Below are 17527 nucleotides of genomic sequence, written 5' to 3'. Positions count from 1 at the left end.
GGAGGACCAGATTCCAGTGAATGGAGAAGGAAGCCATCAGTTTGTATACCAACATCTGCACTGTGTACACCACATATACCTAGAAAAGTGTAAACAAAAACATTTAATTAAAATGAATCGGTAAACAAGCCCTCCCACTAACAATTTTATTGTTTACGTGTGTGTGGGTGTGTTTGTGTGTATGTGTATGTAATGTAATGTGAGTGTATTAATATACTCACCTACCGCTTCTCTCTGGGATCCAGCGCCAATCTGCTCTTCTGAATGACGTCACGTCTCTGCAGTCTCCTCCAGGTCATGCTGCGCTCTGCGTGACCCAGAAGTGGTTTATACAATGTAAGTCTATGGAGCGTCACAAACGGGCTATGTAGGCTTTCATTGCAAAAGACTTCTGGCTCACGCATAGAGCATAGAATGGGCTGGATAGTCTACTTGCAGTGAAGTTACTGAGAAGAGCAGAAGAACGCTGCTGGACACTGGAGAGAGTAGCTGTAGATAACTTTACTAACACAGTCACACTACATGACATGCACATACACAAACATAAAACAATAATAATGTTACTGGGAGTGCTTCTTTAAGAATGGGTCATTGTCATTAATAAACTTTTTGCCAGAAAACCTCACTCTTTCGTAACCAAGGACAAAAGCTCCGACTTTCAACGCTTGGGTGTGGGAAAAAATGATAAGTGTGGAGCTTAGATATTATAATCAAGCACAGAATCTTTGTTTCCAAATCTCAAACAAATGCGAAACCCGAAATGCTTTTAAGAGGTAATCCTTGGTGCGCTAAGGAGGAAAAGGCAACGAGTGATATTAGAAAGCGACTGTAAGGGTCTGTTTACACCTGCCGACCAGCAGTACAAAATGACTGCTAATCCGCTGTTTGCTGATCAACAGTTGTTCAATACACTGTTTTCAAAGGCATGCCGCGCCTCAGATGTACATTGAACAGTAATAGACTCTCTGACGTGGTTCTCAGCAGCGATTGTTCTGTGTACATAGGGTGATGTGCTGCAAACCAAAAGATCACTTCACCTAGTGAATGAACATTTTGATTGTTTATCATCAGCCTGTTTAATCTGCACGATTATCATTATATGACTAGTGTCAGGAACACTCATTCATGATAATTGTACAGTGGAAATGGACATAACTGTCTCTCTGTACAGCCTCCAACCGCCCATGGAGAAGAAAAGGAACTTTTATTCATCTTATCACCTGTTTATCTCCTGCTTTCTAATGAGGTGTTAGAATTGTAATCCCTCCCTATGATTAAATGAAACCTGCTCCTCAAATCTACAGTATATGATCCATATATTTCTGATGAATATCTGCAGGTAAACTAGATACTGTATGTGACATTAAAGACTGCAAAATAATTGTGAATGAGCATTGTTGAAAACTATAGTGTCACAATTTTCTTGCTGTTTAAACAGGTAGCTGATCAACCAATAAATGAAAAAAAAGGTAATTCATCAGGTTAAAATGATCATTTGTGCAGCATAAAAGATCATCGCTTTCAGCAGTACATCATTCTGTGCAAACAGGACTTGTTCTGCCAAGAACTAAGGCAGCCTAGGTACACTGAGCGATCTAATATAGATCAATCATTGTGCAACATTTTCTTTGGTCTGCCTGTGTAAACAAGGATTCAAATGACCACCAATTGGTAAAAGTTTACGCATCGGTGGTCATATTGTGCAGCGGCTTGGTCCATGCAAATAGATTTATTTTTAGGACCTGTAGTGCTTCTTGCATTCTTATTAGGCTCAGAATTTTAGTCACAAGCATAAGGGTATGTGGACACGTTGTGGATTGCTGTGCGGAATTTTCTGCGCGGAATCTGCATCTCTTGGCAGAATCCGCAGGTCAAAGTAAGCACATTTTTTAGGCGGATTTCCTGCGGATTTATTGCGGTTTTTGTGCAGATTTGGGCTGCGTTTTAACACCTGTGGATTCCTATAATGGAATGGGTGTAAAAACACTGTGAAATCCACACAAAGAATTGACATGCTGCGGAAAAAAAAAAAGCTACGTTTCCGCGCTTATTTTTCCGCAGCATGTGCACAGCAACATTTTTTCCCCATAGAATAACATTGTACTGTAAATCACTTGCAGATCTGCAGCAAATCCGCAGCAGCAAATCCGCAACGTGTGCACATACTCAAAAGGTTTATGCATTTTTTACTAAACATTATGCTTTAACCCCTTTACACCGCAGCCCATTTTCATTTTTGCATTTCCATTTTTTTTGCTCCCCTTCTTCCCAGAGCCATAACTTCTACATGTACGGTGCAAGTCATGAAGGGGTTAATGCAAAATTGCATTAAGGCACCTGTGCTTGAAAAGTCACGGAAATTTAGCAATGTGCCTGGTGTTTTTCACAAAGTATTTGGCGATTGGGAAAATACATCTGCATCAAAATTGTGCAACAATTGTCCTTGCTGCATTGGGGTTTAGAAGGCGTGCTGCTACTCTAGATCATATACATGAAAAAAGAAAGAAAACCTTTATATGTAGATTGCCTTCTTGAAGGATATCGTTTGCTAGGACGCCTTTCAAATGTACTGGTTCTTCGTAATCTTCCAGCATGGGTTGCCTGGTATTCTGTTCGCCCACTTGAAAATAAAAAGGATACAATGTTTATTTAAAGGTGATGCATATTTAAGAAGATATCTAGATGTATCATTAACCCCTTATTGACAGATCCAATTTGGTACTTAATGACCAAGCCAATTTTTTCAATTCTGACCACAGTCACTTTATAGCTCTAGAACGCTTCAACATATCCCACTGATTTGGAGATTTTTTTTCGTGATATATTGTACTTCATGTCAGTTGAAAAAATTTATTCGATTTAACTTGCATTTATTTATGAAAAAAATGGAAATTTGGTAAAAATTTTGAAAATGTAGTAATTTTCAAACTTAATTTTTGTAAATTTTTCTAAACAGTGGAAACCCCCCAATTCTAACGCCAACCCTAACCCCAACACACCCCTAACCCCCCCAACCCTAATCCCAACCATAACAACAACCCTAACCATAATCCTAACCACAACCCTAATCCCAACCCTAAGCACAACCCAAACCATAACCCTAAGCACAACCCAAACCATAACCCTAACCCCAAGCCTAACCCCAACCACAACCACAGCCCTAATCCCAACACTAACCATAGTAACTTAACATAGTAATATAGTATTTAAGGTTGAAGGGAGACCAAGTTCATCTAGTTCAACCCATAGCCTAACATGTTGATCCAGAGGAAGGCAAAAAAACAAAAGTGGCAAACACTAAGCTCCATATTGGGGAAAAAAATTTCTTCCCGACTCCACATACGGCAATCAGACTGGTTCCCTAGATCAATGCACTATCAAGGAATGTAGTTTATATACCCAGTAGCATTATACTTTTCAAGAAAGGAATCCAGTCCCTTCTTAAATTTATTATTGAAATTCTACTCTGTATGCCCCCTACCAGGTCATTAATAAATATGCTAAAAGAAGCGGGCCCAATACTGACCCCTGTGGTACCCCACTGCTAACCGTGACCCAGTCCGAGTGTGCTCCATTAATAACCACCCTTTGTTTCCTATCCCTGAGCCAGCTCTTAACCCACTTACACATATTTTCCCCTATCCCCATTGTTATGTATCAACCTTTTGTGTGGAACCGTATCAAAACCTATCCCTACTCACTTTAGCACCAACCCTCTTTAGCACCAACTCATTTTAGCACCAACTCTAACCCTAATGGGAAAATGGAAATAAATTTTTACTTTTTTTTTTCATTTTGATCACTGTGATAAGGTTTATCACAGTGATCAAAATGAAGCAACAGGAAAAATTTCCTATTGTTGCCGGGTGCTGGCTGGCAGATCTTAGCGGGCACACTGCGCATGTATCCGCCATTTTCTCCCGGAAGAGAGGCCCGGGGGACTTCACGGGGGTTGCAGGGACAACATAGGCACCGGGCGGGGGGGGGGGGGGGGGGGGGGAAATCGGAGGACCCAATTTCTTTCTCCTTTAATGTGCAATCACATCGGAAGAAAGAAATTAAATGGGAAAATCGGACTTTTTTTGCGGTCACCGTTATACCGTTAACTGCGATCGCAAAACCGGCGTCAGTAAAAACTGATCTGAATCATCTTCTCTGGGGTCTCAGCTACCCCCTGTAGCTGAGACCCCAGAGAAATTTGCCTCTGGGGGGCGCTATACCCTTATTTCTCAGCGCCGCTTTTTAGTGGTTTAAGTACCCTTAACTGCCGCCGTTAAAAGGCGTATCAGCGGTTGTTAAGGGGTTAATACAATATTACTCAAGGACTACAATCTTTACAAACTATAAAGAAAAAATATATATATTACCACCATTTTAAAACAATTCATTTTATTAAAAGTAAAAAAAAAACAAAAACAAACAGGGCTTTGGAGTTGGAGTCTAAAGAAACTAATATATATATATATATATATATATATATATATATATATATATATATATATATAGCACATCTTTAGTATACTAGCCACATAGCGTATTTTTGCCTCTCCAGGACTCAGCACTCTTATCGTCCTATCTTTCCCACACGAGATTTTAATTGCCTGGGTTTCTTTCACTTCCCCATTCAGATGAGGCCAGCTTTGGCACATAGAGAGGTAGGACATAAATGATAGTGACCATCCATATTTAGATAGACCTTGACGTGGTTGGATGACTGCCTACTACCTTACATTTTTAACGTTTACAGCAATAGAGGAGTTCATGTATTCAGGATTTTCAGTGTGCTGTTGCATGGTCTAAGCATAAAAGAAAATGCCTCATACTCGTCTGTGAGAACGGACGAGTGCAATCCGTTAAAGAATCCGATTGCACTCTGACCAATGTTAATGTAGGAGTTACTGCTCATCTGCCTCGAAGTGACGGGAAAAAGGTGAGCAGGGTTCAAATCCAGTGGACTCCGTTCACCTCTATGACGTCAGCATGTGTGCTGTGGGAAAGTTCTCACGGCGCTCGTGCTGACTTCATTGAGGTGAACGAAGTTCATTGGATATGAAAACAGCTGACATTTCTCACGGCATCGCGAGTGTGAGAACTTCCTCACGCTCTCGGTGGTGTCAGTGAGGTGAATGGAGTTCATTGCATGTGAACCCCGCTCACCTTTTTCCTGTTGTGCAAGCACGCGCCGCTCAGTGTCTCAGCTGCATGACATGCTGAACGCTTGCAGCATGCCAGTCTACAGCATGTCAAGTAGATGTAACAGAGCTATAGTCGTCTATGGACAAACAGAATATTTTCTCGTCGGAAAGGCAAGGAACATGGTTGTTTATTTTATTTATTTTTTTAACTCTATTACAGGGACATGGACATCAGAGGATAATCTTCAAGTCATGGATAGGTGAAAGATAAGGTTGTTTATTACTTTAATTCTTTTACAGACGACATGGGCATCTGTGGGTTGGGCGTAAAGGTGAGTAAGCTTGCTTTTTTATTTTTAAATTAAACAAGTCAGTGTTTTTATTTCAAATAAAGGACTTTATTCAGGGGTTTTTGTTATTTACAGTACGAATATGGGGTTAATAATGGGCTGGTCTTATAAACACCTCTCCATTACTAACCCCTTTGCTTGATGTCAGCTGCCAATACTACGCAGACATTAACCTCATCTATTACCCTATTTGCCAATGCACCAGAACAAGTGGGAAAAGTGAGGCTAAGTGTCAAAATTTGTGCATCTTATAGATGCGTCTTTCTGCAGTGGTTGAAAGCTGATGTTTTTAGTCTGGGACAGCGAAAATATCAATGGCCTCTTCCTAGCCTATTAATATCAACCCGCAGGTGTTTGCCAGCTTTCTCTCTGCTGGTTAATAAAATTTGGGGATCCCACGACTTTTTTTTTCAGAAAATCGTAAAATACATTTACAGTAAGCTGCACATACAAAGCACTGATTATATATCTGAATCACAGATTTATATCAATTTAATATATATATACATATACACATTAAAATTATGTTGACATGACAGATAATTACTCTATGTAAAAGCTCAAGTTAAAGTGGCATTGATAAAAGTTACATTCGCATGTCATTCGGATGCTAGGTGATAAAAATTACATGACACTTGTCAGACTTTTCAGGAACAACATCAGACCGATTGTTTAAACGGTGATGGGTATGAGCCCTATAAGTAAAAACTCAAGGTTTAAAAAATGAATACAAGTATTTTCATTGTCAAAATTATTTATCAATTTAATTTTTTCTATCTATTTGAAAAAAGCCTGTTTTAATTGGTTTAAAACTGCATTCCCCATGATGAGTATTTGGTGACATTTTTATGGTTGCACATTTTCTGTAGCATTTCAAAATCTCTTTGTTAAATTTGGAAGTTACTTGGTTGTTTACGTGCGTTTGAGTGTTTTTTTTTTTGTTTTTTTTACACGTGTTTATATTGACTTTTTGATTCTGTCGTTTTGTCTGTTTTTGATATGTCCTGTTTTAAAGTTGCTTTATTTGTCATGCTTTCTAGTATTTGCCTTTAACAAAACTTTATTGATACAGTTATGTGTGGCTTACATGCATCAAAACCTGACCAAAAACGCCTTGTCAGAACTTAACGAAAAAGAAAAACTAAATAGAATGTAATTTTAAGACAAAACAAGTTACTTTGAAAGCATAAGTTAAAGTAGCAAATTAATTTTTAGGCTATGGCTATTCTAAAGTGTCCTTAGGCTAGGAAACCAATGTGCATTATACACACAAATAAAATCTTTATTCTATTAGCAATTATGCATTTTTTTCAACCAGTTTAATTGCAGATTTACAGCTACAAACACTTTATTTTTTGCAAATCATACATTTACCTGAATCGGAATCTTGACCCCAATCTAATAAATTCAGATCGAGCTGGTTTAGTATTTGCTGGACTTCGGAGCCTAAAAAATGCGTGATGCTCCACTGCACATTTCCACAAATGTTTACAGGCTTTAGAGTTATCCAAGCGGAAAACAAAAGTATGTTCTTGTTCTCTACCCTACAATTTTAAAAAAACAAACAAAAAAAAAAAAGGTGTGATATTACAAATCATTCTGCAGATAGCTTGTCTTTACTTCATACACAAATTTATATGATACCTACCTGCTCATCATCCTCTACTACAATAAGGGTTAACTTGCTTTTCTTAAAGTCCATTTTGGTGATTTTGGGCCTAATAAAACAAAGAAAAACTTACAAAATAGAAACTAACATTATTCAAAAATAGGAATGCAATGAAGTCTGAAAGATTATGTTTTGTATCTACCAAGTTTTTTTTCTCATAATATGTAGCATTTTTTCTGTTTCACACAAAATACAACAGAAAAACAACAGTGTTCTGCATTTATTATGCTTTGTAAGCTTGGGAGCAGGGCCGTCACCCCTCCATGTGTAACGGTCATGCCATATTTTGCTTGTAAAGCGATCTGGAATATGTTGGTGCTATAGAAATTACCGTATTATGTATCCTCTCCTAAGGGGCTTTACTAGCCTACGACTACAGTTCCACCATCAAGGTTACATGTACATGGCTCTACTGTGGGCAGGAGGCCTAAAAGCTAGGTGACCTATTTGTCACAGCACTGGCTGAAAAGCTATATGAGAATTACTGGCACCTCCTGAGCGCCAGAAAACAATTTCTATTCCCACATGCAGCAGCAGAAAACTCCAGGGGTGAATGCACACATTGACACTGTAGAAAACTACAACTGTACCATTCAATTGAAATAGAAAAGAACATGCTTCCCAGAGACGAATCTCGGTAACAACCCGTTAGGCTCATCATAAATTATACAAACAATAAAAAAGATGTTTTATTTAGCTCTTTAGCCAGTACACCATGATATGACCAGTTTAACATTTTCAAACTGGTGAAAGGTCCTCTGTAAAGAGAATCGGTAAGTAGGATCTTGCCTCCTAAACTGTCTATATGGGCAGGTAGGTCACAGAAAGTTGAATAAAATGATAACTAGATATCTGCAATTCGGTTTTTAATGCCTGAGAAATCCACATTTTTTAATATATGTAAATTATCCTCAATCCAAAATATGGCCAAAAAAGTATTTAGAGAACCAGCACTAAGAGAGATGAGGCTTTTTATAGAAGGTTAAAAAACATCTTTATTATAATAAATTTAAACAAAATAAGACAATTGTATAAGTAAATCTATAGAACCCCCCCCTCCCCAAAATGGGACTACAATGGGACTACAAATACAGGAAAATGAGGTGGGTATACCTGAGTAAAAAGGCTTGTGTAATACACTGATAGATATAGTTAGAGTCTGTTAAATAAAATAGAAACTCATACCATACAATGAGGACATAGTATCATATTGGTATAAAATATCATGACATACAATGATTTACATAAGAAGCCCTTATTATAATCTGCTCCTTAATTCATATGATATAATGAAAACAGATTCAAATTAGTACAAAATATTATGACATATGAGCTAAATGATAAAATTTAGGTTTAATCAATGTAAAAAAATGATACATTTTAACAACCTTACACCTATATAGGTGAAATAGAACTGAGATATGTCACATATAAACTTAATAAGATACTATCGTACATAGTAGCACGATAATACTAAATAGCATAAATATACAGTTAGGTCCATATATATTTGGAGAGAGACAACATTTTTCTAATTTTGGTTCTAGACATTACCACAATGAATTTTAAACAAAACAATTCAGATGCAATTGAAGTTCAGACTTTCAGCTTTCATTTGAGGGTATCCACATTAAAATTGGATGAAGGGTTAGGAGTTTCAGCTCCTTAACATGTGCTACCCTGTTTTTAAAGGGACCAAAAGTAATTGGACAATTGACTCCATGGCTATTTTATGGACAGGTGTGGGCAATCCCTTCGTTATGTCACTCAATTAAGCAGATAAAAGGCCTGGAGTTGATTTGAGGTGTGGTGCTTGCATTTGGAAGGTTTTTCTGTGAAGGAAACATGCGGTCAAAGGAGCTCTCCATGCAGGTGAAACAAGCCATCCTTAAGCTGCAAAAACAGAAAAAACCCATCCGAGAAACTGCTACAACATTAGGAGCGGCAAAATCTACAGTTTGGTACATCCTGAGAAAGAAATAAAGCACTGGTGAACTCATCAATGCAAAAAGACCTGGGCGCCCACGGAAGACAACAGTGGTGGATGATCGCAGAATAGTCTCCATGGTGAAGAGAAACCCCTTCACAACAGCCAACCAAGTGAACAACACTCTCCAGGAGGTAGGCGTATCAATATCCAAATCTACCATAAAGAGAAGACTGCGTGAAAGTAAATACAGAGGGTTCACTGCACAGTGCAAGCCACTCATAAGCATCAAGAATAAAAAGGCTAGACTGGACTTTGCTAAAAAACATCTAAAAAAGCCAGCACAGTTCTGGAAGAACATTCTTTGGACAGATGAAACCAAGATCAACCTCTCCCAGAATGATGGAAAGAGAAAAGTATGGTGAAGGCGTGGTACAGCTCATAATCCAAAGCATACCACATCATCTTTAAGACACGGCGGAGGCAGCATGATGGCTTGGGCATGCATGGCTGCCAGTGGCACTGGGTCACTAGAGTTTATTGATGATGTGACAAGACAGAAGCAGTCGAATGAATTCTGAGGTATTCAGAGCCATACTGTGTGCTCAAATCCAGCCAAATGCAGCCAAACTGATTGGTCGTTGTTTTATACTACAGATGGACAATGACCCAAAACAAAGCCAAAGCAACCCAGGAGTTTATTAAAGCAAAGAAGTGGAATATTCTTGAATGGCCAAGTCAGTCACCTGATCTCAACCTAATTGAGCATGCAGTTCACTTGTTTAAGACTAAACTTCAGACAGGCCCACAAACAAACAGCAACTGAAAACCACCGCAGTGAAGGCCTGGCAGAGCATCAAAAAGGAGGAAACAGCGTCTGGTGATGTCCATGAGTTCAAGACTTCAGGCAGTCATTTCCAACAAAGGGTTTTCAATCAAGTACTAGAAATGAACATTTTATTTAATCTATCCAATTACTTTTGGTCCCTTTAAAAACAGGGTGGCACATGTTAAGGAGCTGAAACTCCTAAACCCTTCATCCAATTTTAATGTGGATACCCTCAAATGAAAGTTGAAAGTCTGAACTTCAACTGCATCTGAATTGTTTTGTTTAAAATTCATTGTGGTAATGTCTAGAACCAAAATTAGAAAAATGTTGTCTCTGTCCAAATATATATGGACCTAACTGTAATACTCAAAAGATCTACACCAAAATATAACAGAACAGACCAATATATAAAAGTAATGTTTCTACCAGCAGTATAGGAAACCAGGAACCCACCACACCTGACGAGAATTTCGCAATTAAATGCTATGTTTTCCGGTATTTGTGTTCCCCTGGGTTTATTTGAGATACAATGGGTATGGAAATAATTAAGACCCCTTTAAAATTTTTCACTCTTTGTTTCATTGCAGCCATTTTTTTCTCTCTTTTTTTCACTCACTTTGAAAAAAACATAGAATTTTTTTCAAATTTATTAAAAAAGAAAAAACTGAAATATCACATGGTCATAACTATTCAGACACTTTGCTCAGTATTGAGTTGAAGCACGCTTTTGAGCTAGTACAGCCATGATTCTTCTTGGGAATGATGCAACAAGGGGACCCTCTGCCATTCTTCCTTGTAGATCCTCTTCAGTTCCGTCATGTTGGATGGTTAGACTTGGGGTGGAGACCTCCATGCATTGTGAGGAGCTTTCATGTCTTCACATCTGCAGCTTCCATCTCTTCTTTTGGCCAGCGCACTATGTCAGCAGGGTATCTGATAACTGGCAGGGCGTATGTATTGATGGCATGGATTTTATTATTCCCATTGAGCTGGCTCTTCAGGACCTTTGATGGTATTTGGCTGTTGCTGCTTTCCTTGCCTCCTCATCATGGTTACCATATCGCATGTGTAGCACATCCGCTATGTGCCCTGCTGGTAATTCCACTCCATCCATTCCACTCTATTACCAACCGGCCGCACTTCTGCAGTTTCATCAGATCCAGGTTCTTTTGCCTTGGCCGTGTATGGTTTGTTACAGTAGACCATTTATCATCAGATTGTCCTGGTTCCTCAACATCTGATGTGGACCTTGATAATCCGGGCGACGTCCGAGTGGGCATGACTCACTTTGTCCGTGACACTCATGTTTATTGAGGTAGGCACTATAATGTTAGCAGTCTTGCCCAAAGGCCACTACTGGTATGTTATTTCCAACAGGGCAGAGCCAGGATTTGAACCCTTGGTGGTTGTGCACTTTACTACACGATAATAGCCACCTAAGTTGGTATTATATTGTTAGGAGCCTTGGTATAATTTATTTTAATTTATTTTTCAACAGGTCAGAGCTGGGATTTTAACCGCAGTCTCCTATGTCATAGGCTGTGCACTTAACCATTACATTATACCAGTCACACACACACACTACACTATACATACAGGAGCTCTGGCAAAAATTAAGAGACCACTGCAAAATTTTCAGTTTGTCTGATTTTTCTCTTTATAGGTACATTTGAGTGAAATGTAAAATTCTCTTTTATTCTACAAACTGACAACATGTCTTCAAATTTCCAAACACTAAATTTTGTATTTTTTTTTTTTCAGAAAATGAGAAATGGTCAAAAGAAGAAAAAAAATGCAGTGCTTGCAGGCCTCAAATAATGCTAAGAAAACAAGTTCATAATCATTTAGAAACAACAATACTAATTTTTTAACTCAGGAAGAGTTCAGAAATCAATATTTTGTGGAATAACCATTATTTTTAATCACAGCTTTCATGCATCTTGGCATGCTTTCCACCAGTCTTTCACACTGCTTTTGGGTGACCTTATGCCACTCCTGGCACAAAAATGTAAGCAGTTCTTCTTTGTTTGATGGCTTGTGACTATACATCTTCCTCTTGATTACATTCTAGAGGTTTTCAATGGGGTTCAGGTCTGGAGATTGGGTTGGCCACCACAGGGATTTGATGTGGTGGTCCTTCATCCACACATTGATTGACCTAGCTGTGTGACATGGCGCATTGTCCTGCTGGAAAAAATAGTCCTCAGAGTTGGGGAACATTGCCTGAGCAGAAGGAATCAATTGTTTTTCCAGGATAACCTTGTATGCATCTTGATTCATACGTTCTTCCCAAATAATAACCTGCTCAATCCCAGCCTTGCTGAAGCATCACCAGGTCATCACTGATCGTTCACCAAATTTCACAGTGGGTGCAAGACACTCTGCCTTGTATGCCGCACCAAATTTCAATGTGGGTGCAAGACACTGTGCCTTGTATGCCTCTCCAGGTCTCTGTCTAACCAACAGATGACCAGGAGATGGGCAAAGCTGAAAATTAGACCCATCAGAGAAGATTACTTTACTCCAGTCCTCTATGGTCCAATCCTTATGGCCTTTGGCAAACTTCAGCCTGGCTCTCCTTTGTTTCTCATTAATGAAACATGGATTTTTGTGATAACTCACCGTAAAATCCTTTTCTCCGAGACGCTCATTGGGGGACACAGGTACTGTGGGTGTATGCTACTGCCGCTTGGAGGCTGACACTAAGTGAAAAAAAGAGGTTAGCTCCTCCGCCGTATACACCCTCGCCCCGATTGTGGATGGAAACCAGTTTGGTGCAAAAGCAATAAGAGATCAAATAAAAATCAGACAACATCAGCCTTAATACAGCTAACAACATGTCTAGAAAATAGCCACCCTAGCTTCATACCGAAAGCATATTAATTAAACAGAAGCCACTTGGCTAAAAGGGTGGGTGCTGTGTCCACCAATGAGCGTCTCGGAGAAAAGGATTTTACGGTGAGTTATCACAAAAATCCATGTTTCTCCTTCGCGTCATTGGGGGACACAGGTACTGTGGGACGTCCTAAAGCAGTCCCTGGGTGGGAAGTTGACTCACCGATCCAAGCTACATGCACCTCTTGTCTAAAGGTGCGCCACTGCTGCTTGAAGAATCCTTCTACCCAGGCTCGCATCCGCCGAAGCCTGAGTATGCACATTGTAATGTAAAGTAAACGTGTGCAGGCTGGACCAGGTTGCTGCCTTGCAAACCTGTTCCGCCGAAGCCTGGTGACGAAGTGCCCAAGAGGCGCCCACTGCCCGAGTAGAGTGTGTTCTGATCTCTGCTGGAATCGGCGCGCCCCTGACGCGGTAGGATTCCTGAATAACCGAACGAATCCATCTGGCTATGGTCGATTTTGAGGCCGCAAGTCCCTTCCTGCGACCCTCAGGGAGCACGAACAGCGCGTCTGACTGACGAAAGGGTGCCGTCTGCGACACGTACCTCCTGAGAGCTCTCACCAGGTCCAACGTATGAAGAGCCTTTTCCACACGGTGCACCGGTGCTGGACAGAAAGAGGGCAAGACAATATCCTCATTAATATGAAACGAGGAAACGACCTTTGGTAAAAAAGGGGGAGCTGGTCTAAGAACCACCTTCTCTTTGTGAAAGGTCAGCAACGGGGCTCGGCAAGATAACGCTGCCAGCTCGGAGACCCGCCTGATTGATGGTATAGCTACCAGGAAGGGCAGGTTGGCGCCGGAATAAGCGGAGGACACCAGGGCATGTAGTTCCAAAGCTTTACTCACAGTCAGTTGCAGGTACAGGTGCCCGCATCCGTGCCGTGTCCTCCGGGTCAGGAGCTCAGCCAACTTCCAGGCAAGATGAAGTACTCCTTTCCAACACTCTGCCAACATATATACCTTTTCTGAACGTCTCCTCTTATAACACCTAAGAAAGAAGTACTCTCAGTATTAAGTTACACTGGAGTGCCTCCTGTCAGATGTTCCTATGAACTCTACTTGTATGGAAGACAGCTGTAGCCTGCTTCGGGGACTCCTTGCTACTAAGTCCCGGCTCACTAATATGTTGCTGTTGTGCCCCCAAGTCTTGTGTGGGAATAAAGTGGTCACTACTTCTATTCCTCCGGTGTCTGCTGCAGGACCATTAGTATCCGTACAACCTCGGGGACCGGACCCCGACCTTACGCTTAGAACTTGAAAAGGGTTCTCCTCCAACCCTGGTCCTTGTTCTCTTATTTTCTTCACGTTCCATGCTAATCCTTCTTTCCAATGGAGAATCAAGCTTCCTTTCTCTGTCTCTTTCCTGTGCCAGCAGGAAAGAGACTATTATCATCACCATCAATGGGGTGCTTGCTTTAAGCCATTCGCCAAATAAACTACAACTAAAAACATGTGGATGTTTTTAGGGATCTTTGCTTTAACTCCTGTGGGTTGTGTCTCCGGGGGTCTTAACTGGTGAAATAGCATAGTTTGTGGGAGATGGATTCCCCAGCACAATCGAACCTGCTCCCCTACCTGTTTCCAGTACTCTTTAGCTGCCCCGCATTCCCTGACCCCGTGCCAGAGATTCATTGAAGGCGTTCCGTGCTTAGGGCACGCTGTAATCCTGTCATTCTTCATTTGATGTTTTTGCATTGCGCAGTATTTTTTACATGTCTTTTTCTGCATCATTTGGTGAGTTGTAGATGAGCTTATCACCTTCGTTTTAGAAAATCCTCAGTGTCACCGGGTATTGCAGTGCAAAGCTTTTCTTTGCTTGATAGAGTGCTGCACATATTTTGCTAAAGGCTCTCCTGCGTTTTGCCACCTCCATGGAATAGTCTTCAAATAGTAGGACTTTCATCCCTCTCAAAGTCACTGGCCGGGAACATCTTCTATATGCTCGAATTCATTATGTCGAACGTATTATAGAAATTGGACTGCAAAAGTTATTGTGCAATTTGTCCTTACGCTGATACCTGATATGTGGGGGCGAACCACTGTTTCGGAGCATGGAGCTCAGAAGGGAAGTAGCGCCGTTTGACTTTTTCAATGTAAAATTGGCTGGAATTCAGATCGGACACCATGTCATGTCACGTTTGGAGAGGCCCTGATGTGCCTAAACAGTGGAAACCCCCACAAGTGACCCCATTTTGGAAATTAGACCCCCCAAGGAACTTATCTAGATATGTGGTGAGAAATTTGAACCCCCAAGGGCTTCACAGAAGTTTATAACGTACAGCCGTACAATTAAAAAATCATATTCTTTCCACACAAATGATCTTTTCACCCCCAATTTTTATTTTCCCCAGGGTAACAGGACCCCAAAAGTTATTGTGCAATTTGTCCTGATTTCGCTGATACCCCACATGTGGTGGTAAACCACTATTTGGGCGCATGACAGCGCTTGGAAGGGAAGCAGCGCCATTTGTCTTTTACGGCTGGAATTGAGCTCGGACGCCATGTCACGCTTGGAAAGCCCCTGATGTGCCAAAACAGTGGAAACCCCCAACAATTGACACCATTTTGGAAACTAGAGCCCAAAAGGAACTAATCTAGATGTGTGGTGAGCACTTTGAATCCCCAAGTGCTTCACAGAAGTTTATAACGTAGAGCAATAAAAATCATTTTTTTTCCCACAAAAGTGATAATTTTGCCCTCAATTTTTTTATTTTTCGAAGGGTAACAGGAGAAATTGGACCCCAAAAGTTGTTGAGCAATTTGTCCTGAGTAGGCCGATACCCCATATGTGGGGGGTAAAACACTGTTTGGGCGCATGGCAGAGCTTGGAAGGGAAGGAGCATCGTTTGACTTTTTCAACGCAGAATTGGCTAGAATTGAGATCAGACGTCATGTTGCGTTTGGAGAGCACCTGATGTGCCTAAACAGTGGAAACCCCCCAATTCTGACTCCAACCCTAGCCACAATACACCCCTAACCCGAAAATGGAAAGAAATACATTTTTTTTTTAATTTTATTATTTTTCCCTAACTAAGTGGGTGATAAAGGGGGGGGGGGTTGATTTACTATTTATGGCGGGTTTTTATGTTTGGCGGCTGTCACGCTAAAAGACGCTTTTTATTGTAAAAATAGGTTTTGCATCACCACATTTTGATAGCTATAATTTTTCCATATTTTGACCCACCGAGTCATGTGAGGTCTTATTTTTTGCGGGACGAGTTGACATTTTTATTGGTACCATTTTCGAGCATGTGACATTTTTTGATCGCTTTTTATTCTGATTTTTGGGCCGCAGAATGAAGAAAAACCAGCATTTCATGAATTTCTTTTGAGTGGTGCGTTTACACCGTTCTGCGTGTGGTAAAATTAATAAAGCGGTTTTATTCTTTGGGTCAGTACGATTACAGCGATACCCCATTTAAGTCTATTTTTAGGTTTTGTCACTTTTATGCAATGAAAACAATTTTATATAAAAATTTATAATTTTTGCATCGCTTTATTCTGCGAGCTATAACTTTTTTAATTTTTCGCTTATGACACAGTGTCGCAGCTCGTTTTTTGCGGGACAGGATGTCGTTTTCAGCAGTACCATGATTATTTATATCCGTCCTTTTGATCGTGTATTATTGCACTTTTTGTTCGGCGTTATGATAAAGCATTGTTTTTTGCTTTGTTTTTCATTTTTATTTTTTAAGGGGTTCACTAAATGGGTTAATTAGTGGGATCATTTTATAGGGCGGGTCGTTACAGATGCGGCAATACTAAATATGTGTACTTTTATTGTTTTTTTCTTTTTCATTTCCAAAAAGTGAATTTATTAGGGAATATTTCTTTTTTTTTAATTTATTTAGTGATTTTTTTTATAAATTATTTTTACTCTTTTTTTTTTTTTACTTTATTACATTGTCCCGAGGGGGGGACATCACCGTTATGTGTCAGATCACTTATCTGACAGGTGGACAGCACTCTGTCAGATCGGCGATCTGACAGGCTTCCTCACTGCCTGCTCTCTGTAGGCACTGAGGAAGCCGCCACCCTGCAGGCCCCCACAGCCATTTTGGATCCGTGGGCCTGCAGGGAAGTAGGCCCCCAGAGCAGTGCAGCACATCGCGCTGCTTTGTGGGTCTCAGGGAAGAGCGGAGGGAGCCCCCTCCCTGCCGATGCTTCCCTATTCCCCTGGTACACTGCGATCATGTTTGTTTGCAGTGTGCCAGGGGTTAATGTACCAGCTCCTGACACATAGTGCCCGGGTGTCAGCTGTGATAATCAGCTGACACCCGGCCACGATCAGTGGCGCTCCCCCCCGGGGGCGCCGCTGATCGCTTTGACGTACTATCCCATCCTTGGAAATTAAGTCCCAGGTCACATGGACGGGTTAGTACGTCTAATGGCAGAAAGGGGTTAAGAGGCTTCTCTGTCCTCCACTCATTACCTGTAGTAATGGCACCTGTTTGAACTTGTTATCAGTATAAAAGACACCTGTCCACAACCTCAAACAGTTACACTCCAAACTCCGATATGGTGAAGACCAAAGGAGATGTACCTGCACCAGGCTGGGATGACTGAATCTGCAATAGGCCAGCAGCTTGGTGTGATGAAGTCAACTGTAGGAGCAATAATAAGAAAATGCAAGACATACAAGATCACTAATAATCTCCCTTCATCTGGAGTTCCACACAAAATCTCACCCCGTGGGGTCAAATTGATCACAAGAAC

The 17527-nt window shown here is 40.7% G+C and overlaps 1 protein-coding gene across 9 annotated transcripts in view; it reads right to left on the bottom strand.

Moving 5' to 3' along the window:
* The window catches only part of EPB41L4B (erythrocyte membrane protein band 4.1 like 4B), a 1031490-nt gene that overhangs the window by 715302 nt on the left and 298661 nt on the right, over positions 1–17527 (bottom strand). For all 9 annotated transcript variants that reach the window (XM_073587745.1, XM_073587749.1, XM_073587750.1 and 6 more), the window contains 3 exons: positions 7134–7203; positions 6860–7029; positions 2511–2620 (listed from right to left, as the gene is read on the bottom strand). In XM_073587745.1, the coding sequence (XP_073443846.1) occupies positions 2511–2620; positions 6860–7029; positions 7134–7203 (350 nt within the window). The remainder of the gene's footprint in view (positions 1–2510; positions 2621–6859; positions 7030–7133; positions 7204–17527) is intronic.

The sequence above is a fragment of the Dendrobates tinctorius genome, unplaced genomic scaffold (genome assembly GCF_039654945.1).
Source record: "Dendrobates tinctorius isolate UK_male_01 unplaced genomic scaffold, ASM3965494v1 ptg000102l, whole genome shotgun sequence".
In the NCBI taxonomy this organism is placed as follows: domain Eukaryota; kingdom Metazoa; phylum Chordata; class Amphibia; order Anura; family Dendrobatidae; genus Dendrobates; species Dendrobates tinctorius.
Note: the sequence above shows the minus strand (reverse complement) of the source record. Positions and strands in the feature narration are given on the sequence as shown.